The following is a 22441-nucleotide window of genomic DNA, read 5'->3' on the forward strand; positions in this document are numbered from 1 at the left end:
ACAACAACAAAAAAGACATTTCAAGCAGAGGTATTTTGTAAGGAAACTTTTATGTGTGCTTTTGTGAAACTTTCTGAAAACACTTATCATTAGAGACAGAAGGCGTTGCAGTTTCCAGTACAGCAGATAAGGTTTGATATTAAAGTACAAAAAAAAGGAGAAAAAGAAAATCACAATTCCAGAGTTCATTTTCTCTCCAACCTCGCAGCGGAAAAGAGAAAGAAGAAAAAAATGGAAACACGTTTTTGGTCCGAGTCTTTTCTTTCCAGTTTCTTTCCCTGTCTGTCCCTTCTCTCCCCCTTCCTCCCTTCTCTCCTTCCTCCTTCCTTCTCTCCTTCCTCCTCCCTTTTCTCCTCTCTCCCCCCTCCTTCTCTCCTCTCCCCCTCCTCTCCCCCTCCTCCCTCCTCCTCCCTCCGCAACGGCAACAAACACTGGAGAAATCTTGTTGACCTGTTTCATTTAGACAGGAAACTGTCAGAAAAGGGCCCAATCGATGCCCATAACTTCCCCTAGAACTCTGCTATTAAACACATTATGATTGCATAGGTTTTTTTTTTAAACATAATTTCCTCTTTTTTAAGAAAAGTTTTCATTTGCAAAGAATGGAATGTTTACATAAAGACCCCTCGCTGATCGTTCTTGCTTGATGCAGAACATTTTCTTTCCCTTTTCTTTAGCGACAAATGACGGGATGTAAGAAGAGAGGGGGAGAACGAGAGGGAGAGAGAGAGAGAGACAGAGCTGTGGCCACCAATACACATTTCATTTCTTACAGTTTTTCCATTCTTCCGTTCCACAGCGTGGCACTATGGTAGCTCAAAAAAAGAAACATCCAGGAAGTGCAAAGAAATCTTCACTCAGCCAATCAGATGCATCCATGACGTGTGTGTGAGTGTGTGTGTGAGTATCTTTCTGCATCTGTGTGCGATTTCAGGTATATAAAACTGGTCTAACTTTGACTACCACAATCCTACCTATCATATAAATGTATAGTCTTTTTGTATTTAAATAAGCACCTGAAGCCCACCCCAGGAGAATAGTTTCACAGAAGCAAATATTAGTGGATAAATATGGTCGTTTGCCCGTCGTGGGTTTCAAACAAAAGGCCTTCAGGTACGCGAGCCTTCAACGTCACGGCGACCAACTTTTTCCATTGCGAAAAAAAAGAAACAAACCTAAAAAGGAAAAACTTCTGGAAGCTCAAACCTATCCGCTGTTGGAACTGCTCTCTGCGACGCTGTCGTTGGCTTTTATTTCTCTTTTTTAAATTGCTTGTGTTTTTGTCATTTTATTTGTATTAATTTTTTTAAAATAAATCCCACTCTGGCCCCTTATTGGAAAGCTTGCGATTGATTATTTTTAACAACCGGGGCCGTGTGTGCCACCCTCCGCACTGAAAAGATATGTACAGCGCCGAGCCGCCGGCCCGCCACCCGCCACCGCCCACCATCCCCAAACTCTGCCGCCCGCTCCCGGGGAAAGAAACACAGAAAAACATTTCAAAAAGAATGAGAAGAAATAAACAGACAGGAGGAAAGAAAGCGCTGAGGTTAGACAGGTTACCTTATCCAGCAACAAGGGAATTACGGGTAAATAGATCTATTTTTTTGTTCATCTCTCTGGTTGGCCACCCCCTCCCCCGGAGCATATATCTCTCTAGCATCTAATACACAGACCTCGCCAGACGCCACGTCCAAACCCCACCCGGCAAGAAAAAAGAAATAATAAAATAAACAAACAATTATCATGAGTATCAGATTAGCTCGCGCCATCCCCTCCCCGGTTTGAGCCCACAAAAGGCAGAGAGGGTGAAGCTGAAGGCCCCGCCCACATGACCAGCAGCTGCCCCTGGATATGCCCGTTCACATCAACCTTTCTACACAAATTAATTAGGCTCCATCGGTTTATGGAGGCTGGGAAAAGAGACATTCGACAGAGCCGCCAACCCTAACTACAGTTGAATCAACAAATATCAGCGTTCTTAAAAAAAAAATACTTAGAAGATTTCTAAACCGGCACACGCAGGGGCACCTCATGACCACCACTCCACTTGTTACAAACGCTGGTTTCCTAGGCATCTCCTCCACGCACTGAATGACTCTCTCCTCCTCTGTCCAGCCCTCTTCCTCCTCCTCTTCCTCTTGCCTGCTCTACAGGTCGCTTTCTCCGTACAGGGCGGTGGAGAAGGACATGTAGTCCAGGGCGCCGGGCACGGCGTCGGGCCCCGAGTAGGGCGCCATGCGGGCGATGCAGTACTCTGCCTGGTCCGGAGGAAGCTCCCTCCTCAGCTCCTCGGCCGTGATGAAGGTCTGATGGGGACCGGAGAGGAAGAGGACGGTGAGCGATAATAATACTGTTGTCTGTTATTCTATCACTTTGCTGAAGAATAAAAAATCATCATCATCATCATCATCATCATCTATTGTTCTGCTATCACTTTACTGCACAATGAAATAAATATTATGTAATTGGATGAAAACATCCTCCTGAGGTTCTTCACCTGTACAGTAGAGATGGGAAACTTCTACAAAATAGGACATAATTCTACATTAAACAACACACACACACACACACACACACACACACACACACACACACACACACACACACTCACCTTATCAGCAGCCAGGATCTTAAAGGAGGCGATGACCTGGTCTGCGGTGTCCGTGTCGGTCGTTTCCCTGGACATGAAGTCGATGAAGGCCTGGAAGGTCACGGCGCCGCTGCCGTTGGGGTCCACGATGCCCATGATGCGAGTAAACTCACTGTCTCCCTGGCAACCAAGACAGCAACGGGTTAACCCAGGAGAGGCAGCCCTTTGCCCTCCAACACACACACACACACAAACAAACACACACACACAGCACCCATAAGTGTGTAAAAACATCAGGACCGCCAGGAAATAGACTGAGCCGGAGAAAAACGTGGAAAAAAATTAAGATGGCGGTTCTGATATTTTGTACTTCACACTTCTGACAAGTACACACACACACACACACACACACACACACGTTAATACCTATAAGAAACAGAGACGGGGACAAACAGGTGTGTAGGATTCTAATGCTATGGACAAAGGAAGTAGTCCTTCAGCCGGTAGCAGGAAGTAGACACAGACAAACTAAGAAGCAGCGAGCGGGTGGATGGAGAGCGAGCAGGTGTCTGCAGGCGTCAACTGAGATTCAAGATATTGCAGCAAAATGTACTTTAAAAATATAAAGAAATGCTAAATGTTTGATGAAAGAAAAGCATGAAAAGGACTGATTGGTTTTCATGTTTGTCTTCGGTAAAAACCAAAAATACTTGTTTAGACACAAAACCTTTTCTTCAAAACCTCTTTTTATCTTTTAATCCCCCCCAAAAGCCAAAGTTCTGAAATGCGTGAACTCTTTGCCCTTAAAGAAGAACTTTTGCCACACTTTGTTGAATGCAGGTGTTGTGGCCTGTGGACACAGAGCGACATGCCAGCAGAAGCAGTACCAGGCTGTTTCCTGTAGAAATGAGTAGAGCCCGGAAGTCCTCCGAGACCATCTGTCCCGATCGCTTCTGTGGCGCCGCACAGCACAGCGAAGGCCGGGAGGGAGGAGGAGGAGGAGGAGGGATGAAGGAGGAGGGAGGAGGGAGGGAGGAGGAGGGAGGTGGGAGGAGGAGGGAGGAGGGAGGGAGGAGGGAGGAGGGGGAGTCAGAGAGACACGAGTGACAGGATGAAAGAGAGGGAAGGAGTGATGGACAGAAATAGAAATATACAAATGTTTGAGAGAAATGTTTGGGGAGGGCGTGAAAGAAAGATTGAACAAAATAAAGCACAAACTGTTAACAGCAAAGTAAAACACACAGACAGAGAGACACAGACGAGGAGTCTGTTCAGAGAGAGAGTCTGGTTTCTGAGCTGAAGCGGCACAAAGCAACAGAGCCCCCTGGTGGACAAACAGAGCCCCCTGGTGGACAAACAGAGCCCCCTGGTGGACAAACAGAGCCCCCTGGTGGACAAACAGAGCCCCCTGGTGGACAAACAGAGCCCCCTGGTGGACAAACAGAGCCCCCTGGTGGACAAACAGAGCCCCCTGGTGGACAAACAGAGCCCCCTGGTGGACAAACAGAGCCCCCTGGTGGACAAACAGAGCCCCCTGGTGGACAAACAGAGACGCCACACCGCCTCGACCCTCCATGCTGATGACGGGACCCCACCCGACCTCGAGCCCGTCGGGATCCCCGGAGCAGGAGGAACGCCGGCTGATCGCACACCAGTTTGTTTTATACAACAACATGAGGCTCATTTTGTCCAATTCATGTAGAAAACGTGATGATCTAAAACCAGTGATGGAGGAAGGCACAAGCACCTCGTTTTATCTGAGATAACTAATCCAGTTGTCTCTGACATCCAGATGTTTCGTCTTTAGTGCGGGATTATAATCCTCCAAAATGTTTGAAGCCAGACTTCACTGTCGTCTCTTTTACATGTTGAGGCTGTGATCAAGGTGAATTTAAACAGGTGACATTTTAAAGTTCTAACAGTTTTCTTTTGAAATGTTCTTATTTTTAAGTCTGTTATTTATGTTTGGACAGGACTCCTCTTGGAAAGGGGAGTCTACATATCAAAAGGGATTATCCTGGATGAAATACCCTGGATTAAAAATAAATCAGTTGTGATGTAATTTAACACAAACATGCTATTTAATCCTTTAAAGCACCGTCATGATCATGTTTGTCTATCACTTACCAAAACCTTGTAAAGACCTGGATAATAATCCATATTAGTGTAAAAACTATGAGTCAAGGGTGAAAATGAGCACATGTGTTGTGTGTTGTGAGTGAAACACGTCTGACACGACTTTAGAGCATTTGTCTGACCTTGTGTGTTTGTCGTTTTAGGAAAGTCATCCTCATTGTGCCTTCAAACAATCACTGGTGAAACTGAAAAGATGGACGCCTCAGCCCCCTGCATGCAGAACGCCTGGCGGCGATCTCGCTCTCCTGCCCGGAGAACCCAACGCACATCGGCGCTCGCTGAACGGCTCTACCTGCTTTTCGTTCTCCACGTCGTAGCCCAGACTGATCAAGCAGGCCTTGAACTCCTCGGCCATCAGCGCGCCGCTGTGGTCCTGAGATCGGCCAACGACACGGCGATGAGGTGGTGGAGGACGGGCGCGAGAGTCACACGGCATGCAGGGGTGGAGGGTGACATGGGAGAATGGAGAGGGGGGGGGGGGGACAAGACATTCATGGATGTTTAGACAATGTCAACACACACAGACACACACAGGACTCATGGCGGACCCGTTGAGGACCAGACAACATGGTGATGACTTGTCGCGTTCTGTGTGGAGATTCTGAGAGATTCAAAGGTTCTAGTGTGGAACTGTACAAGAACGCAAGATGCACCCAGAAACACCGGCATGGAGAGATGTGGTGGGTAAGTGACACACACACACACACACACACACACACACACACACAGAGGTGTGAGATGGGGAACTGCGGTGGTTGGACACACACAAGGTTGGTGACATGTTGTGCATTTTACTGGTGAAGCACCAGTTCTGTGCATCTTGCTGCTAAACAGGCTGTGACCATCAGGGTGGAGGTGAAATCTGTTTTATTATTCTGTTGTTTTGGAAGACGGGTTGTGCGAGAAGCTCCGAGCAGACAGGAGAGCCATCGCAGAGGCAAAGCCGTGTCCAGCTGTGGACGTACGTCAGACACCTCGAAGGATCAATATCAGTCCCTGTGGACGCTACATTTACAACATCTTCACGGCTTCAGTCCCCGTAAGGAAAAGGCCGCTTGGAGGGAAGAGTAGTGGAAGTATTGAACGCAGCGACGTGTGCCTCATTCTGCCCCCACTTCAAACACAAACCCTTCGACTAACACACTCCTGTCTTCTGTCTGGACGCTGCTGTGACACACACATCGGTTCCTCTCCCTTTCTCAGCTAAAGTAGAAGCAAGGCACCAAACAGAAGCAACAACCTCTCCAACATGAGCTCTGAACATCTGCATGAATTCTCTTCTCTCCTCCTTGTGAGGTCTGGACATTGATTCAGTCATGTTACACATTAAAAGCATGTTTTTACTGCTCTGTATGCATGTTTCACGCCGTGGCGCTAAAGTACAAAGTAAAGCTGAAGCAGCCCTGGCGCTCGGGCCCTGACCTTGTCAAAGTGGTTGAAGGAGGCGCGATACTCGTACAGCTGCTCCTGGCTGATGCCTTTAGCGTCCCGCGTCAGGATCTGGTTCTCCACCTCGTTGATGGTTCTAGCGATGGTGGTCAGCAGCTGCTCCCAGCCCACACGGAGGTGCTGCAGGGAGGAAGGACACGAGGGAGGGAGGACACGAGGGAGGGAGGACACGAGGAGAGGAAGGACACGAGGAGAGGAAGGACACGAGGGAGGAAGGACACGAGGGAGGAGGAAGGACACGAGGGAGGAAGGACACGAGGGAGGAAGGAAGGACACGAGGGAGGAGGAAGGACACGAGGGAGGAGGAAGGACACGAGGGAGGGAGGAAGGACACGAGGGAGGGAGGAAGGACACGAGGGAGGAGGAAGGACACGAGGGAGGGAGGAAGGACACGAGGGAGGGAGGAAGGACACGAGGGAGGGAGGGAGGACACGAGGGAGGGAGGGAGGACACGAGGGGGGAAGGACACGAGGGAGGAAGGACACGAGGGAGGAAGGACACGAGGGAGGAAGGACACGAGGGAGGAAGGACACGAGGGGGGAGGAAGAACACGAGGAGAGGAGGAAAGGGAGCCGGGGAGAAGTGTGTATGTTAGGCAGAGTGGACACATGCTGTAATGATTTTTATGTGCTTTAGTAACAACTTAAAAAAAGGCCGTCTGTGTGTCTGTGTGTGTGTGTGTGTGTGTGTGTGTGTGTGTGTGTGTGTGTGTGTGTCTGTGTGTGTGTGTCTGTGTGTGTGTGTCTGTGTGTGTGTGTCTGTGTGTGTGTGTGTGTGTGTGTGTGTGTGTGTGTGTGTGTGTGTGTGTGTGTGTGTGTCTGTGTGTGTGTGTGTGTGTGTGTGTCTGTGTGTGTGTGTGTGTGTGTGTGTGTGTGTGTGTGTCTGTGTGTGTGTGTGTGTGTCTGTGTGTGTGTGTGTGTCTGTGTGTGTTACCTCCATTGTGTAGGAGGTGTACTGGTTGTCGAAGATGAGCGCCTCCTGGATGAGCTGGTGGAATCCCTCCAGCGTGTTGATTTCGGGCATGTAGGACATGATGGTCTTCTGGTACTCCTTCAGGCTGCTCAGCTGGTCCTCCAGGGTGCCGTTCATCTCGATGGATATCCTGCCGATTTCCTGCCGACACACGCACACGCCAGTGTTTTACCATCCCGCTGAAACGCTTCAGAAGACGCACGCAGCGACACGTTCATGCGAATCTAAACCGCTTTCTAGAGTCAGCGTCTGTGCCTTTGGGCTGCGTTCACACCAGCTGGTTTGTTTGGTCCCGATGGAGACGGAGGAAACATCAACGATGCTGCTGCTCTGTAGTTCCTGTTCTCACCAACAACCAGAGGATTCAACATGACCGATCAGGAACCCGGTTCCCTTCGTTTGGTCCGCATCGGGTTTGATTGACAGCTTCCAGAGCCGAAAGGAACCGGACTCAGCGGTTTGTTTCAAATGAAAACCAACGGGTGGAGTCTCTTACCTCCATCTTGGCCTGGATGTAGGCGCCGACCGTGTTGGCCTGGGTGGCGAACTTGGCTCTCAGCGTGTCGTTGGAGTTCTGCTTGTTGAGCTCGTCCTGCAGGGCGTTGTCACGCAGCGGCACCATGGCCATCGCCTACGCACACGCACACACACACACACACACACACACACACACACACACACGCGCATTAGAAAGAGTCTGGAGTTGCACACAAAGAGATGACAAACGAGAGCGGTGCATCTCGTCTTTCCCGGCAGAATGTGGAGGTCGTGAGGAGCTGCACCTCCCTCCTCTCTCCTCCCCCTCCCTCTTCCTCCCTCCTCCTCCCTCCTTCTCCCTCCTCCTCCCTCCTCCTCCTCATCCCTCCTCCTCCTCCTCCTCTTCCTCCGTCCTCCCTCCTCTACCCCCCTCCTCACAGAGCGCAGGCTCACCTTTTCCCACTTGCCGTCGATGCTCTCGGGCGTGATGGTGGTGTAGGGGTTGGCTCCGCTCAGCTTGATGCCGTTGCTCTGGGCGATCTTCTGCACCTCGGCCTGGATGGCCTGGATGGCCTCGCGCTCCTTGTTGGCCTCCGCCAGGGTGGACTTGAACTGCTCGTGGGCTGTGATGAGACCCTGAGGAGGAGATTAAAACACAGATGACGTCTGGAACGAGAAGGCTCTGGTGCCAGGTGAAGTTCACACCTGCGCGCTCTTGACCGCTCACCTGGATCTCCTCGATGTTGTGGACGATGAACATGTCCTGCAGGTCCTCCATCGCTCCCTCCATCCAGTTGTTGAAGGGCGCCGCCCTCTTGGCGTACTCCAGGTACAGCTCGTCTATCGACTCCAGCTGCTTCTCTGTCCTCTGTTGGCAAGCAGACGGCCGCAGGCGGCGTTCATGATAAACGCTGGATTTCAATGTTTAGACATACATAATAAAGATGCAGCTGTTGACGGAGCAAACACTTCCCTCGGCGTCAGAGATGGAGAACAGAACATCCTTCATACCTTACTTTGAGGTAGATGTTTTATTTCAGGATTTTTTAACATGTGTTAACAGTTTTAATTCAATGTTTAAAGTTTGTGAACTCGTCTGACAGTTTGAGACAAATATCACGCATGTTGCTCCCATTAATAGTTCATAGTAGTTTTGATGAAGTCGGCAGTAAAATGGCTTTTAGTCATTTTGTGTGATCTCAATGCAGGCGGATTACACGCCAATTAGTTGCTTTGGCCCATAATGCACCTGTTCATTCAACCTGTATATGTTTTGAATGTAATTAGCTAGTGAAAGCACATTTTCTCTAAATGTTGAGTCCGATGAAAGAAGAGGTTGTACGGGCGCTTGCTTACCTCCAGGGACTCCTTGCGGCTCTGGGTGAAGGCTCCCAGCGTGTCCCACTGGTCACAGATCTTCTGACAGCGAGCGTTGACGCTGGCCGAGTCGTAGTAGTCCAGCTCGCTGCAAACGCAGAGCAGAGAGTTCAGAGCCACGCGTCACTGGAACATGAAGCAATCATCCAGGTGTACAGAGTAAGAAGGAACCTTCTTAAAACACAAATACGGGTTGTTGGGGGTTTTTGCAGTGATTGTCTCGCCTCAAAGTCGAGGGGTTTCTTGAATGGGTGTGGCTAATCACAGGTTTGACACTAAAATGGACCATAATTTACTAAATGAACTACAACACTAAAGACTGACTCATGTTTACGATGTTTACGGAGGGAATAAATCATTTTCTCAGACTTCTGTACAAACAGACTTAGTTTTGCAACAACAACAGTCGCCCCCTGCTGGCCAGTACAGAGAATGCAGGTTTAAGGCACTTCTGCACTGGCTCCACTTTTCAGGAAGTTTCTGCCCGTGTGGCAGCGTCCGCTCTGACGTCACAGCGCTCGTTCCCTCCCACACGTCTTCCTCACTTGAGTTCCTGAGCGATGGCGGCGATCTGCTCCACTCGGTCCTGATGGGCGGCCAGGTCGCTCTCAAAGGCCTCGTGTTTCCGTAGCAACGCCTTGACCTCCGACAGGGTGGAGGTCTCGAAGTCTTTCTGCGTCAGCATGGCCTCCTTACCTGCACACAGTGAATCATGCACTTCACCTGAAAGATGCTTAAAACGAGCTGGACATCGCTGGAAGAGCGGAAAGACCAAACAATTCATTTTGCTTCTGTTGACACTTTTGTAAAGAAGTGTGTGTGTGCGTGTGCGTGTGTGTGTGCATGTGTGCGTGTCCTCTGCGTACCGTCGGTCCAGGATTCGTGGATGGCGGCCTTCTGGTGGAACTTTTCAGCCAGATGCTCCAGTCTCTCCAGGCGCCTGATCTCGCTGAGGATCCACTCCTCGTAGCCCTTCTCCGCTCCCTCCAGGTTGTGCCACGCCCCGTTGATATCCTGAGAGCAGACATGAGGTTCTGATATCAGAGCACAGCGGCGTAATCACATTATTTTGTATGACAGGCTTATTTCCTGCAGCTTGTAACAGATGAAGAACTTCAAACGTCTTCTCTCTTTTGTGTTAAACAGGGTGACGGCAACGACTCCGCATACGTACAGACACCATGCGTCCCTCTGACGGCATGAAGGCCGGCCTGTTGCTGAGTCTCAGTTTGGTCTGCAGGGTGTTGAAGCTGATCTCCAGCTGGCATTTCTCCTGGACCTGAGGACAGGAGGCTCACGAGGTCAGTGCACACGTTCATGCAGCATCTGGACCAAGAGCATCGAGACTGGTCACCGTTGAGTCTGAAGTCAAAGCCCTGCAGGCTCATCGTACCTTGGGGGGTTTGTGGACACAGCGGTAGTCCCTGAAGTCCTCCTGCTTCGCCTGCATGTCGTTCACGGTCTTCTCCTGGGTCCGGTTCTCCAGCCAGGGGATGGTGCGACGGATCCACTCCAGCAGCTGGGAGACGGGTTCAGGTCACTCGTGGTCAAGGTTCTTTTCGGAGAGTGCGACAACGTTCAACATCTCTTTTGTGTTCTCACCTCGCTGGCCAGCTTCTCGTAGTCCTCCATCATTTGCTCGTTCTCCTGGTTGACAGCCAGCACCTTGCAGATGCGATTGGCGGCTGTCTCGGCCTATCGGGAAGCAGAGTGGTGAGTGGCGCTCGCAGTGATTGGATGAAACAACTCATGACATTGAGTTGGCTCACTGAAGCTGCACTTCTAAAAGAAGTCACTGAAAACCAACACAAGCTCTCCGGCTCGCTGCGACTACGTCATCCTGAGATTTTATTACAAGCGTTTTAATAACTCAGCTGTTACTTTCCTAGTTTGTGATTACACACTCCACACACAGGCAGTGAATAGTCATCCAGCTAATCATAAGGGCACACGTTGTTAAAGAAAAGTGCAAATTAACTCAAACAAATGGATCGAACGAATAAAATCATGCTCCAGCTGTTGATGGTTAGTTTAAATGTGGCAAAAAAAAATGAATCTTGTGTTTTAAAGCTCCATGCGTCTCCCGCCACAACTCAAGTCCATACATCTAGTTACAGGTTGATGGAGCGCTGCAGTCCACACCGCGAGGTCTGCTAGGACATTACACTACTGTACTTCTGGAATAAAACAAACACAGTACACAGCACTTTGACATGTGGATTCAACTAACTTTCTCTTTGCTCCATCCTACACGGCCACGTTGAAATACTTCTAAACTAATACATTACAAATACATGAACAAATAACATCACACAGTAACAGAATCATTTAGAGTTGAGGGGTGTTAATAGCTGAAGACAAGCTGGAGGACATCGACAGTGTTTTCCCGCAGTAAGAAGCAACAGGAGTTTGTGTAAATGACCATAAAGTAACTCCACCGTCGATGTCCAGAGAAACAAAGCATCAGAAAGCATTTGCTGTTGTCAGAGTTCCCATCATGCACCTAATCTGTTGATACCACCTGACTTTTCTCTGGGTTTCCAGATGCATTTCCAACCAGGAGACATATAAAGAATCTCCATCTAATAAATGCTGCGCAAACATTTCAGTGTATTTATGCCTTTTGCCCAATTCAGTGTCAACACTAGATATACCACCGACATCCCTCAGGGAACTGCTCCCTGTGTTCTCACTGTCCAGATTCATAAAAAACACACGGCGACTGATGGAAACCCTGTTTTCTTTCCTGTTGCTGCATAGAAGTGTTAATGTGAGTCTGGAAAGGCGTGAACAGCTCACCTTCTGTGCGCCAGAGAAGGCGTGATAGAAGCTGGACACATAGGTCATTATGGCCTTCTCATCCGGCCGCAGCGTGCCCACGATGTCTACGCATCACCCAGCAGGAAGACAGAGGTTGGCGAAAGAAGGGAACCAGAGGGAGAGAGAGGGAGAGAGAGAGAGAGAGAGAAGGAGAGAGAGAGAGAAGGAGAGAGTGAGAGTGAAGCCAAAGCTGCGTGGTGCTCGCTCCCTGCAGGGGGCGAGAGAGGGTTGGGCTTCCTCTGTAGGTCCACAGGTTCAGCTTCAGGTTCCCCCTTTTACCACCATCTCACACACACACACACACACACTCACACACACACACACACACACACACACACACACACACACACACACACACACACACACACACACACACACACACACACACACTCACACACACACACACACACACACTCTGAGGCGGGGCGTCAGGGAGACGCTGTCCTCTTGAAGTGAGCTGAAGGACACTGGAGTCGTACGTTCAGCGCCGGGACACAAACTCACACATCGACCTTCATGACGCCCTTGAAATTTGTGTTTGGGCGATTTCACTGAACGCGGATCATTCACAACGTGACGGCGGTCGCTTCTTCGTGTCGCGGGTCAGAAGAGGCCGTGACATTATCAGGAGGCACAAACAACAAGAGTCAACACAGAACTGTGGACACAGGCGGTGGAAGGTTCCCAAAAATACAACGTGCAACTAAAACCACTTAATGCACATGTCAACCTGCACTCCACTGAATGAGAACATTAAACAGCAAAACTCTGCCCACTTCTTCCCTTACAAAAACCCAACAAATTATAACGTTAATAATTCTAACGTTAATCCATCAGAAAAGGCTTAAAAGTTTAAACTACCTCTTCTATGACACTTGACCTCTGACTGACACAACTTCAGGGACTCCAACCTAAAAGTTAAGCTTCTCACACGTGTGTGTGGACACACTGAAAACACACCAGATGTTGGTGAAAAGCGCTGCAGGAACAGGACGACGTGCTGACAAAAGCAGCAAGTCTGGAGATTTCAGAGCTGCAGCTCTCCAGCGTCTGACTGCAGAGTGAAAGGAGCATCACGAGCTGCACATGGAACGAGCTCACTCGCTCGTCTCCGGAGACGGAAGAAGCTCACAAACAAGTTCTGACTGAGCCAGAGAATTAATTAGAGGACGGGGAGCAAAACAAGAGACGCACCAGCGGGCTTCCTGTCGGAGGTCTCCGGGGAGGACGCAGTGAGCAGAGGAGGCAAGAGAAGGAGAGGAAGCGAGGAACGAAGGAGACGACATATGGGCGGGTGGAGGAGAGTGACGAGGCCAAATATTATAATACAAATCTCTCGCTGGGACTTTGTGATCGAAGATGCAAAGCAGCAACGTCGTGACGCGAGATGACCGCGAGATTAACTCTGGGATCAAAACTCTGATCACTCAATCATGAAAGGTCATATGACACGCATCGATGGAATATTGAGACGTTTACAAAGGATTTATTAAATATTACAGATTATTTTGTAATCATTCATAAAGAATGTAGAATATATGTGCGCAGCAATAACCCGCCAGGAGTTTACTGTAAATATTAGTGGCCTCGTCTTTGAGGCTCCAAGACAACAAATATTGATTAAGGAGAATATTTAGTTTGATAAAAACACGTTTTGTATTTTGGAAATGATTACGGTTTGATATCGATGTTGACATTTAGACTTCTTAACTTTCCGTAGTTATTGTAAATGTTTGAGTCACACGAGTCAGAAACAATCCTCTGCAGCCGCCACCGGGACCGCAGACGTAATATTAATGATGCTAGTGGAGCCGGACCTTCATCTGGAACTGCAGGAATACCAGCTTTAACACGAATAATGGAGAAACGGCTTCGCTGCATGAAGTGTTATTGCTGTGAATGAAGTATGGAAGCTCTAACGGTTCTGCAGCCCGACCCAACAGAAACCTCTGAACACAAACACGAAGAACCGACACGTCTCGTCTTCTGCAACCTGCTGGCTCTTCTCCGTGAGAACATCGACGTTCAACAGTCACATTCACGCCATTTGAGCTGGTGTGTGTGTGTGTGTGTGCGTGTGTGTGCGCGTGTGCGTTTGTGTCCACGCCGAATCCAGTGTCCTCGTGGAGGCTCGGAGGCTTTGCAGAGGCTGATGCCATGCTGGACAGGAAGTAGCACCTTGTTAGTGTGGAAGAAGGGGGCGGGTCAAAGGTCAGGGTCAGAGGTCAGAGGTCAGAGGGTACCTTCTGCGCTCCAGAGAAGGCATGGTAGAAACTGGACACATAAGTCATTATGGCTTTCTCATCCGGACGAGCAGTGTTCACAATGTCTACAGGGGGAGATCGTGGTTATGGAGACACACACTCAGGTACAGAGGACACACAAGTACATGCACACACACACACACACACACACACACACACACACGTAGGGACATCCACTCACATATCACACACACATCTTTCGGGGTAAGTGGGATATTCTAGAACAATAAGTTCTGGAAAGAAACTTTTTTAAATTAAAGAGGTGGTGTGTGTGTGTGTGTGTGTGTGTGTGTGTGTGTGTGTGTGTGTGTGTGTGTGTGTGAGGGGGGGGGGGGGGGTTAAGGGGGGGTGTCGCTCCATCGATGACTGACTTTATGCATTTGGAGATCATCACTGTGACTGCAATGGAAGTGAGGCGGTAATGAAATTCAGCAACTGTTTTCATGGTAAATTAATCTTTCTGATTGATCGATTAGGAGTTTTGTCAATAACGTTTCTAAGATGACACGATAAATGTTTTTATTTCTGTTTGTCCAAAACTCAAAGATATCCAGTTTATATCTGTCAGAGGACGTACACCAGGAAATATTATATATCTTCTTTTTTTAGCCACTTAAACAATTAAGCGATTATCAAAAGAGTTGACAATTGATTTAAAAGTTGACAACTTATTGACAGCTAATGCGTAGAGGCAGCTCTGACGTGTTCTTCAACACGTTGTTTAGTTCAGCATCTACGCTGTTCTGCGTTAGTTTGAGCTCATAAAGCGTTGAGACCTGCAACGCTCACCACCGTTGAAGCCGTGATGTCGACGGTTTCACCGGTTGTAAATCACAGAGTACTGCCCACCTGCATCACAGTCACCGGGTTACACACACACACACACACACAACCACACAACCACACACACACACACACACACACACACAACCACACACGCACACACACACACACACACACACACACACACACACACACACACACACACACACGCGCACACACACACACACACACACAACCACACACGCACACACACACACCCCCTACCTTCTGCATCCAACATCTTGGGGATGTCCAGGTGCTTCTCAGCCACCTCGAAGGCGTTGTTCAGATTGGTCACGGGGTCATCCTAGACGACCAATCACAGCGTCAGAAGACAACCACATGTCTGTTTTGTCTTTTGATTGGCAGGTTTTTTTATTGGTGATCATTTTAAACTTTACTGGTTTGCGTCACCACATGCAAAGACATTTGGGTCCGATCTGGGTTTAGTGTTGATGTCCAGCACTCGTGTAAGAGAGTGTGTGTGTGTGTGTGTGTGTGTGTGTGTGTGTGTGTGTGTGTGTGTGTGTGTGTCGTGGTCTACCTTTCTGAGGCGGTCATAATCGATGAGATCCGGTCTGTGTCTGTGGATCAGAGCGTTGAAGGCGAGGCCGTCCTTCCAGCTGTGGGAGAGCGCAGGTGAGCAGCGTGAGCGAGGACGGGAACGTGGACTATTCCACATCCCAGAATCAACGCTGCCTCAGGCACAAAAAGTTGCACTTGAACGCACCACGAAGACTACAGCCGACTGGCCGACTGGCGTTATCGTCACGATTGTGTGATCAGCTATCAAACCCTTCAGTTCCTCATCTTCGTCTGCTCGTAGCTGCAGAGCATCATCAGCTCTGTCTTTCACCACTGCCATGTCATCAAAAGTCATCCCCCCAAATATCAATGCAGAAACTCAGAACGTATCATGTTTACACGCAACATGTTTGTTTGAAATGACAAGCAGCAGCCGAGCAAAATCTAGTGTTATTTTAATGCACTACTTGAAATGGAGCATTGAATGGAAGGCTCTGGTAAACGTAAACATGCGTACAGGACATTACGGCTCAATACAGAGACCATGTGACTCTCAACCAATCAGAATGCTTCATTTCATCTACCCGTCTTTTAAAAAACGATAGCGTGAGCGTCTTTAGACATACTGGAACTGAAACACACGTCCTTTATTCTGGAGGTGTTTTCCTCAAACATTTTCCAGGCCTGTACCTTGTCCATCATTTTTATTCATGACTTTTCCAGGTTTTTCATGAATGTACGACCCTGATCTTAACTTAGACTTGCCCTTTGCTTGACCTTGAGCAAAGCAATGATAATTAAAACTGTTTGTTTTTGTACTTCAGATGCCTTCAGACGGCTTCTTCACATACTCCATTATTTATTACATGTACAAACACACAGATGCCACTTTTCCCCGACACGCTGGCTTCTGATTCAAGTGAAACGTGTTCCAGTGTCTCCAACAGGGGGCGACCTTTCTACGCCTCAGAGGAGTCCTGTGTCTACTTTACAGATACAGCACTGAGCTCTCATTCAGCATGAACATTGGCACAGTACACACACACACACACACACACACACACACACACACACCACTACGTGCTGCTCAAGCACCACGGAGTGTGTGTGTGTGTGTGTCCAGTTCTATTACGTCTGTGTGTAGTACACTCATGCCAGAGCTTTATTCACTGCCACCACCATCAGAGCTACTATTAATAACAACTATAACCACATTATTAAAGTCGTGTGGAGGGTCCAGTGGCAGCAAAGCAGAACCGGGCCACCGGCAGGGAGCCGGAGAACAGAACAGCTCAACCGGGTTATTGCTGTTTCTTTAGTAAATCAATATGTTTGGATTTTGTGTGATATTTACTGATTGATGACGCTTTGGATTGCCCACAGACACAAAATAAACTGCTCTGTTATAATGGAAGTGTTCTTTAATTAACATATTTATATATAATTACTAAATATAACACAATTTACTTAATCTAACCTTTCACACAAAAATAACACTATCAGTGAGATCTGTCCAAACATGTGTGTGTGTGTGTGTGTGTGTGTGTGTGTGTGTGTGTGTGTGTGTGTGTGTGTGTGTGTGTGTGTGTGTGTGTTACCTGATGTGGAAGTTCTGCACGTTGACATTCTTGTAGGGAGCGGTCTTCCTCTGGCACCACAAGAGGAGACCCTCCTTCGCAGAAGTTTCTGCAATGAGGAGGAAGACGTTAGCGCAGGAGAAGAGAGGAAGAGGAGGAGCGGCAGGAGAGAGGAAGAGGAGGAAGAGGAAATGTCTCTTGGTCTCATTTAAATCACCGTCTCATTGTATTTTAGGAAAGCCCGGCCGTGCCCGCTTTGTGCCGCGTGCTGAACGTAAACAGAGTCCATCGGCGGACTGGAGGAGCGCGATGACGAGTCCCAACACACACAGCGACCACCAACACGCAGAGAAACAACTGTGACTCAACGTTCTGTCTGGTGGCACCAGAGCTCAGGAACACAGACGGCTGCAGTGGCGGAGAGGACCCGGTCCTCCAGGTCAAGGAGTCAAGGACTCAAGGACTCAAGGGCTCAAGGACTCAAGCAGAGATCAGGACCGGCCGGCTGCTCGCAGGAGGGACGAGCGGCCTCGTCTCCTTTCTGTTTCCTGTCCTCTAACTTTACTCATTCTGACATTTCAGTTTGTGCATTCATTAAAAAATATATATAATCGACAGATTTGATGATGGAAATATTTGTTCGTTGGATAAGTAATTTGCCATCATTGCTTACATTGAAAGAGAGGACGAACCTTTGGAGTTGCACTAAGTTACCGAACAGGAAGAAGACGCAACGGAGGCGGCGATGAATGAAACAATCACCATGGTGACAACAGGAGAGTCTCTGCAGCGTGACTCAAACCACACACTATTATCTGCACAAAACAGCCAATAAATAAGATTATTATTGACAACAGCAATTGGTGAGTTGGTTCATATTTTGAAGGCGAGCACCTGAAGGGCGACTCGTGGATTCATCCTCTTTCTGGAGGGTGGGGGCTAATTTGATTCATTGATCGCTGTCAGGCCGCTATGAGAATTGTCAACAAAAATGAATATTTTGGAAGAGGTTCGTTGACCCTGGAAGCAGAGCCCTGCAGAGGAGACCGCCGAGCTGAAGGAGTTCATTTGGACAGGAAAAGGCCACGAGAAGCCGTACCGTCCACGGAGATGTCCTGGATGGCGAAGCGGAGGATGATGGTCCAGATCATTCCCAGGGTCATCTTGGCATTTCCGTCCACGATTTCTGAAATGAAAATATTTAATAATCAGTCGCCGCGTTCCTTTTGTTGGGTCTACATTCACCGGCTGTCACTGCCGTCTGCAGCGCCTCGCTCTCTCGTCCAACACCGCCAGCACACCCACACCGCTGCACCTCCACCCCTCAGCTGCCGGTCTCCCTTCCAAGTGAGACTTGTCATTTCTAGAAATCATTTAGAAAATACATGAATATCTGGTCGATATAAAATGCAGTTAACCGACTAGTCGACGGGGGAACGTCCAACGTTCTGTCTGAATGAACAGCAACGGTGCACTCCGTTAGCCGAAACTAATGACGGCATATTAGCATATTCAATCATTTTATACCTAAATGATAACGACAGCGATCGTTTGCACAGAGAGCATAATCCATATTTAATGAAAACGTCAAATATTTAAATCACCGTTGTAGTTTCTGCCAACATATCTGGCAGGTTAACACACACACACACACACACACACACACACACACACAACAAGGAGGTGTGTCGTGTGTAATGACACGTTGATGATGAGGTGTGTCGTGTGGGTCACATTCCACTCGTCGCACACGCACACGCGTGTCCCCACATCGCTGTCAGCCCAACGCTCTTCCTGTTCGATGAGTCTTCGGTGTTTAGACTCTTAGATTGTGGCCAAAATAGTAATCGGTCGTTTTATGATCAATGTTGAGATTATTGATCACTATCAACAGATTTACAGGGACAAACCGGTCCATGCACAGAACTGTGCGAATGCACAAGTCTGTACATGAGGTTCTTCTTCTGTTTGACTCTGGTGCCTTTTCATTTTGCTCTCTGTTGTATCGTACGACGAGCAGGACGCTCCTCTAAAAAGAGAAGCAAAACATCTGGATCGCACACATCTGATTTAAAATGCAGTTCTCTACGAGCGGAGCTTTTAAAATATCAATAAAATATCAATATCACGATCATGTTCGTTTAATTGTGGGAAGCCGAGTGTTGCTAAAAACACCGATAAAGATTACGTTCAGATTTAGTAAATATTGTTCGTTTGGTGGCTCAGAATCTTTTTCATGAGTTCAGGGAGGAAGTATTCCTTCAAGACTGAAGATAAAATGGACCCAGAAGTGTTTCTGTAGGACGTCACCACCAGCCCTCACCTCTTTCCTCTCCCGTCTTCTACGTCAGCATTTGTCTCTGTTAGTTTCCAGTACATGACCTTTAGTGGGCTGTGTGTGTGTGTGTGTGTGTGTGTGTGTGTGTGTGTTATGCAAAGTGTGTTTAGCAGTGCAGTATTTTGGGCAGCTTTGAGTCCAATGGCGATCAGTATCAGCAGTGTCATGTGGCAAGAATGTCACAATAAAAGTAAGAATAAAGGTCACGGTCCTCCAGCTGACACACACACACACACACACACACACACACACACACACACACACACACACACACACACACACACACACAGTGTGATACAGTTGCTCTGGATCTGGGTCTTAATGCTATTTTCACCTTCTGTTCTTGTGTTCTTAAAGAGACAGGACGGGTTCCGTGTTCTTAAAGAGACAGGACGAGTGCTGTGTTCTTAAAGAGACAGGACGGGTTCCGTGTTCTTAGGCAGGTTCTGTGTTCTTGAAGAGACAGGACGGGTTCCGTGTTCTTAGGCAGGTTCTGTGTTCTTGAAGAGACAGGACGGGTTCCGTGTTCTTAGGCAGGTTCTGTGTTCTTAAAGAGACAGGACGGGTTCCGTGTTCTTAAAGAGACAGGACGAGTGCTGTGTTCTTAAAGAGACAGGACGGGTTCCGTGTTCTTAAAGAGACAGGACGGGTTCCGTGTTCTTAAAGAGACAGGACGGGTTCCGTGTTCTTAAAGAGACAGGACGGGTTCCGTGTTCTTAAAGAGACAGGATGGGTTCCGTGTTCTTAAAGAGACAGGACGTGTGCTGTGTTCTTAAAGAGACAGGACGGGTTCCGTGTTCTTACAGAGACAGGACGGGTTCCGTGTTCTTAGGCAGGTTCTGTGTTCTTGAAGAGACAGGACGGGTTCCGTGTTCTTAGGCAGGTTCTGTGTTCTTGAAGAGAGCTGTAATCGTGTCCTTATTGAAGTTAATTTACTAATTATTTTGTGAGGTATTACTTTGGCATCATTATGCCGTGCAGCTGTTCTTTTAGGGACAAAATAAACAAATATGGGATTTGGGTGCCAGATATTCATTAAAAGACTAATCTGAAGCTAAATAAATCATTCGTCATTAGCAACACAGCTATTTGTAACTCATCCATGTCCAGATGTCCTGTCGCGGGATGGAAACACAGCGAAAGCTCCCTTCGTTCTCTTGAGGCTTTAAGCGGGCCTGAGGTGCATGAAAGACCTGAAGTTCTACCAGCGAGGTCTGATTGCTCACCTTCTGCTCCAATGGAGACCAGCTTCACCCCTTTGCTGGCGATGAAGTCCAGCGCTTTGTTCACATTGTTGATCTTGTGCACCCTCATCTTTCCTCGCTCAGGTTTGGGTAACCGTTCGCCTGTGGAAACACACAGACACACACACACACACACACACACACATACACACACAGAGAGACAGACACACACACACACACACACAGAGAGACAGACACACACACACACACACAGGGGAACAAACAAAAAGTGTGCAGTTAGCTCCTGTGGTGACGAGAGCTGAGCAAGTTTCCACACGCTCAGCAGAAAACACTCCGTCAGGACGGTTTGAGTTACAGACGGGACGATGGCGTCACTCAAGGGACAAAAAACTAAACTGGAGTGAATGTGGAAGCCAGAATGTATTATGGCAGTTTATATGAGGAAGTACTGAGCTACAACCTGGAATTAAACCCCGCGGTCTACCAGTGACTGATCGATAGCAGGCTGCTGCTGTTTCTTTCAGAGCTTGAGGTTATTTTCTCAGTATTCTACACAATCTGATCATTTTGCACCGGAGGCTTCGGCCCCTGCGGCTCCGTGCAGAGATCGCTTCGCTCTGCAGAACTGGAGGTTCCTCGCGCTGCCATCTTGCGAGTTAGACGTTGTTGTGAGCCAAAGCGGCATCGATGTCCCGCCCACACACACCCGCTCGAGCCAATCACGAGCTGAGCAAGGCGGCCGTTATCCGTTAGCCACAACGCTGCTACGCCAACACAGCGGAGGCTTTTTGGCAAGAAAGACACAACAACAAACCACGATCTTTCTATGACTTACAAGTCGACAGATAGTGGACTTTTGAAGGCTGATATAGTAACAATAACTAACTTCAATATACGTTAAAGCTTGATAAGAACTCCCCTGAATGACAGAGACATCTTTGGGAGAAATCAACTTCAAAAAGTAAATTTAAAGTTGACTTAATTTTTTTTTGTTTGGCCGCAAACACTGAGGGCTTTAGGACCCGTGCAGCAGCCATCAGGGGCTGAGTCGGGAGCTGTCAGTCTACAGGTGAGTTACCTGCGATGACCTCCAGCAGCAGCATGAGTTTGAGCCCATCCCTGAAGTCCTCCTCGATGTTCTCGATCTGCGTGCCGGACTTCCTCAGATGGGAGTTGCACCACGCCGTGAAAGTCTGAGGGAGAGACAACCGAGACAGGAGGTGATTATTCAAAGCCTTGTTAGTTTGTTTTGTCTTGTTTTTTCAGCTTTTACCACAGCAAACCACTTTGAAATCTAGAATGAAAGAAAATGAAATTCAATAGACAGGAAGGAAGGTCAGGGAGTTGCTTTTGATAAGACAGGAAGTAGCAGTAGAAAAGGGGAGGAGACAGATGTTATAACACAATACATACATACAGAGCGGCCAGCGACGTTAAAGAACCACCAACAGCATGTCGACCAGCACAAACATCACACGACAGCAGCTGCTGGAGATCTACGTGTTCTTTGCGTTTCAGCTTCTGGTTTCCATTCAGAAATGTGTTTTCTATCAATTTATTGAAAGGAGTTTTGTGGCACGGCAGCGTGGAGAGCCTCTGTCATGTGACTCAGGCTTTATCGTCACAGCAGGACGAAAGGCAGCAAAACAAACTTTTAGACAAACTTCTTATACAGATCGTCAACGACCACCGCTGGAACTGAGCCTGAATGCATTGACCCCTCGACCTCCTCCTTCTCCACCTCGCTCCTGCGCTCAAACATTATGACAGGAGGGGGGGGGCTGCTCGCTACCCCCCCCCCCCCCCCCACACACACACACACACACACCCATCATGGGGATCACAAAGCGCCCATTGACCTCCTGAATAATAGTACCCTTCAGCCC

The 22441-nt window shown here is 48.3% G+C and overlaps 1 protein-coding gene across 6 annotated transcripts in view; it reads right to left on the reverse strand.

The window, feature by feature from the left end:
* Positions 1–398: 398 nt before the first annotated feature.
* Positions 399–22441, reverse strand: part of actn4 (actinin, alpha 4) — a 49050-nt gene continuing 27007 nt past the window's right edge. The window contains exons 2-23 of one of the 6 annotated variants that reach the window (XM_068585689.1): positions 21634–21748; positions 20577–20696; positions 18112–18198; positions 17034–17121; positions 15455–15533; positions 15136–15217; positions 11804–11889; positions 10607–10699; positions 10398–10523; positions 10179–10283; positions 9871–10018; positions 9550–9700; positions 8984–9092; positions 8355–8495; positions 8081–8263; positions 7647–7781; positions 7112–7291; positions 6152–6298; positions 5022–5102; positions 3481–3546; positions 2615–2773; positions 399–2309 (exon numbers count right to left, since the gene is read on the reverse strand). In XM_068585689.1, the coding sequence (XP_068441790.1) occupies positions 2151–2309; positions 2615–2773; positions 3481–3546; positions 5022–5102; positions 6152–6298; positions 7112–7291; positions 7647–7781; positions 8081–8263; positions 8355–8495; positions 8984–9092; positions 9550–9700; positions 9871–10018; positions 10179–10283; positions 10398–10523; positions 10607–10699; positions 11804–11889; positions 15136–15217; positions 15455–15533; positions 17034–17121; positions 18112–18198; positions 20577–20696; positions 21634–21748 (2640 nt within the window). In that variant the 3' untranslated portion in view covers positions 399–2150. The other 5 variants (XM_068585686.1, XM_068585687.1, XM_068585685.1 and 2 more) reach the window with 5 other exon arrangements.

This window comes from Clinocottus analis, unplaced genomic scaffold (assembly GCF_023055335.1).
Source record: "Clinocottus analis isolate CAN_PGR_092001 unplaced genomic scaffold, fCliAna1.0.p SCAF_2, whole genome shotgun sequence".
Taxonomy (NCBI): domain Eukaryota; kingdom Metazoa; phylum Chordata; class Actinopteri; order Perciformes; family Cottidae; genus Clinocottus; species Clinocottus analis.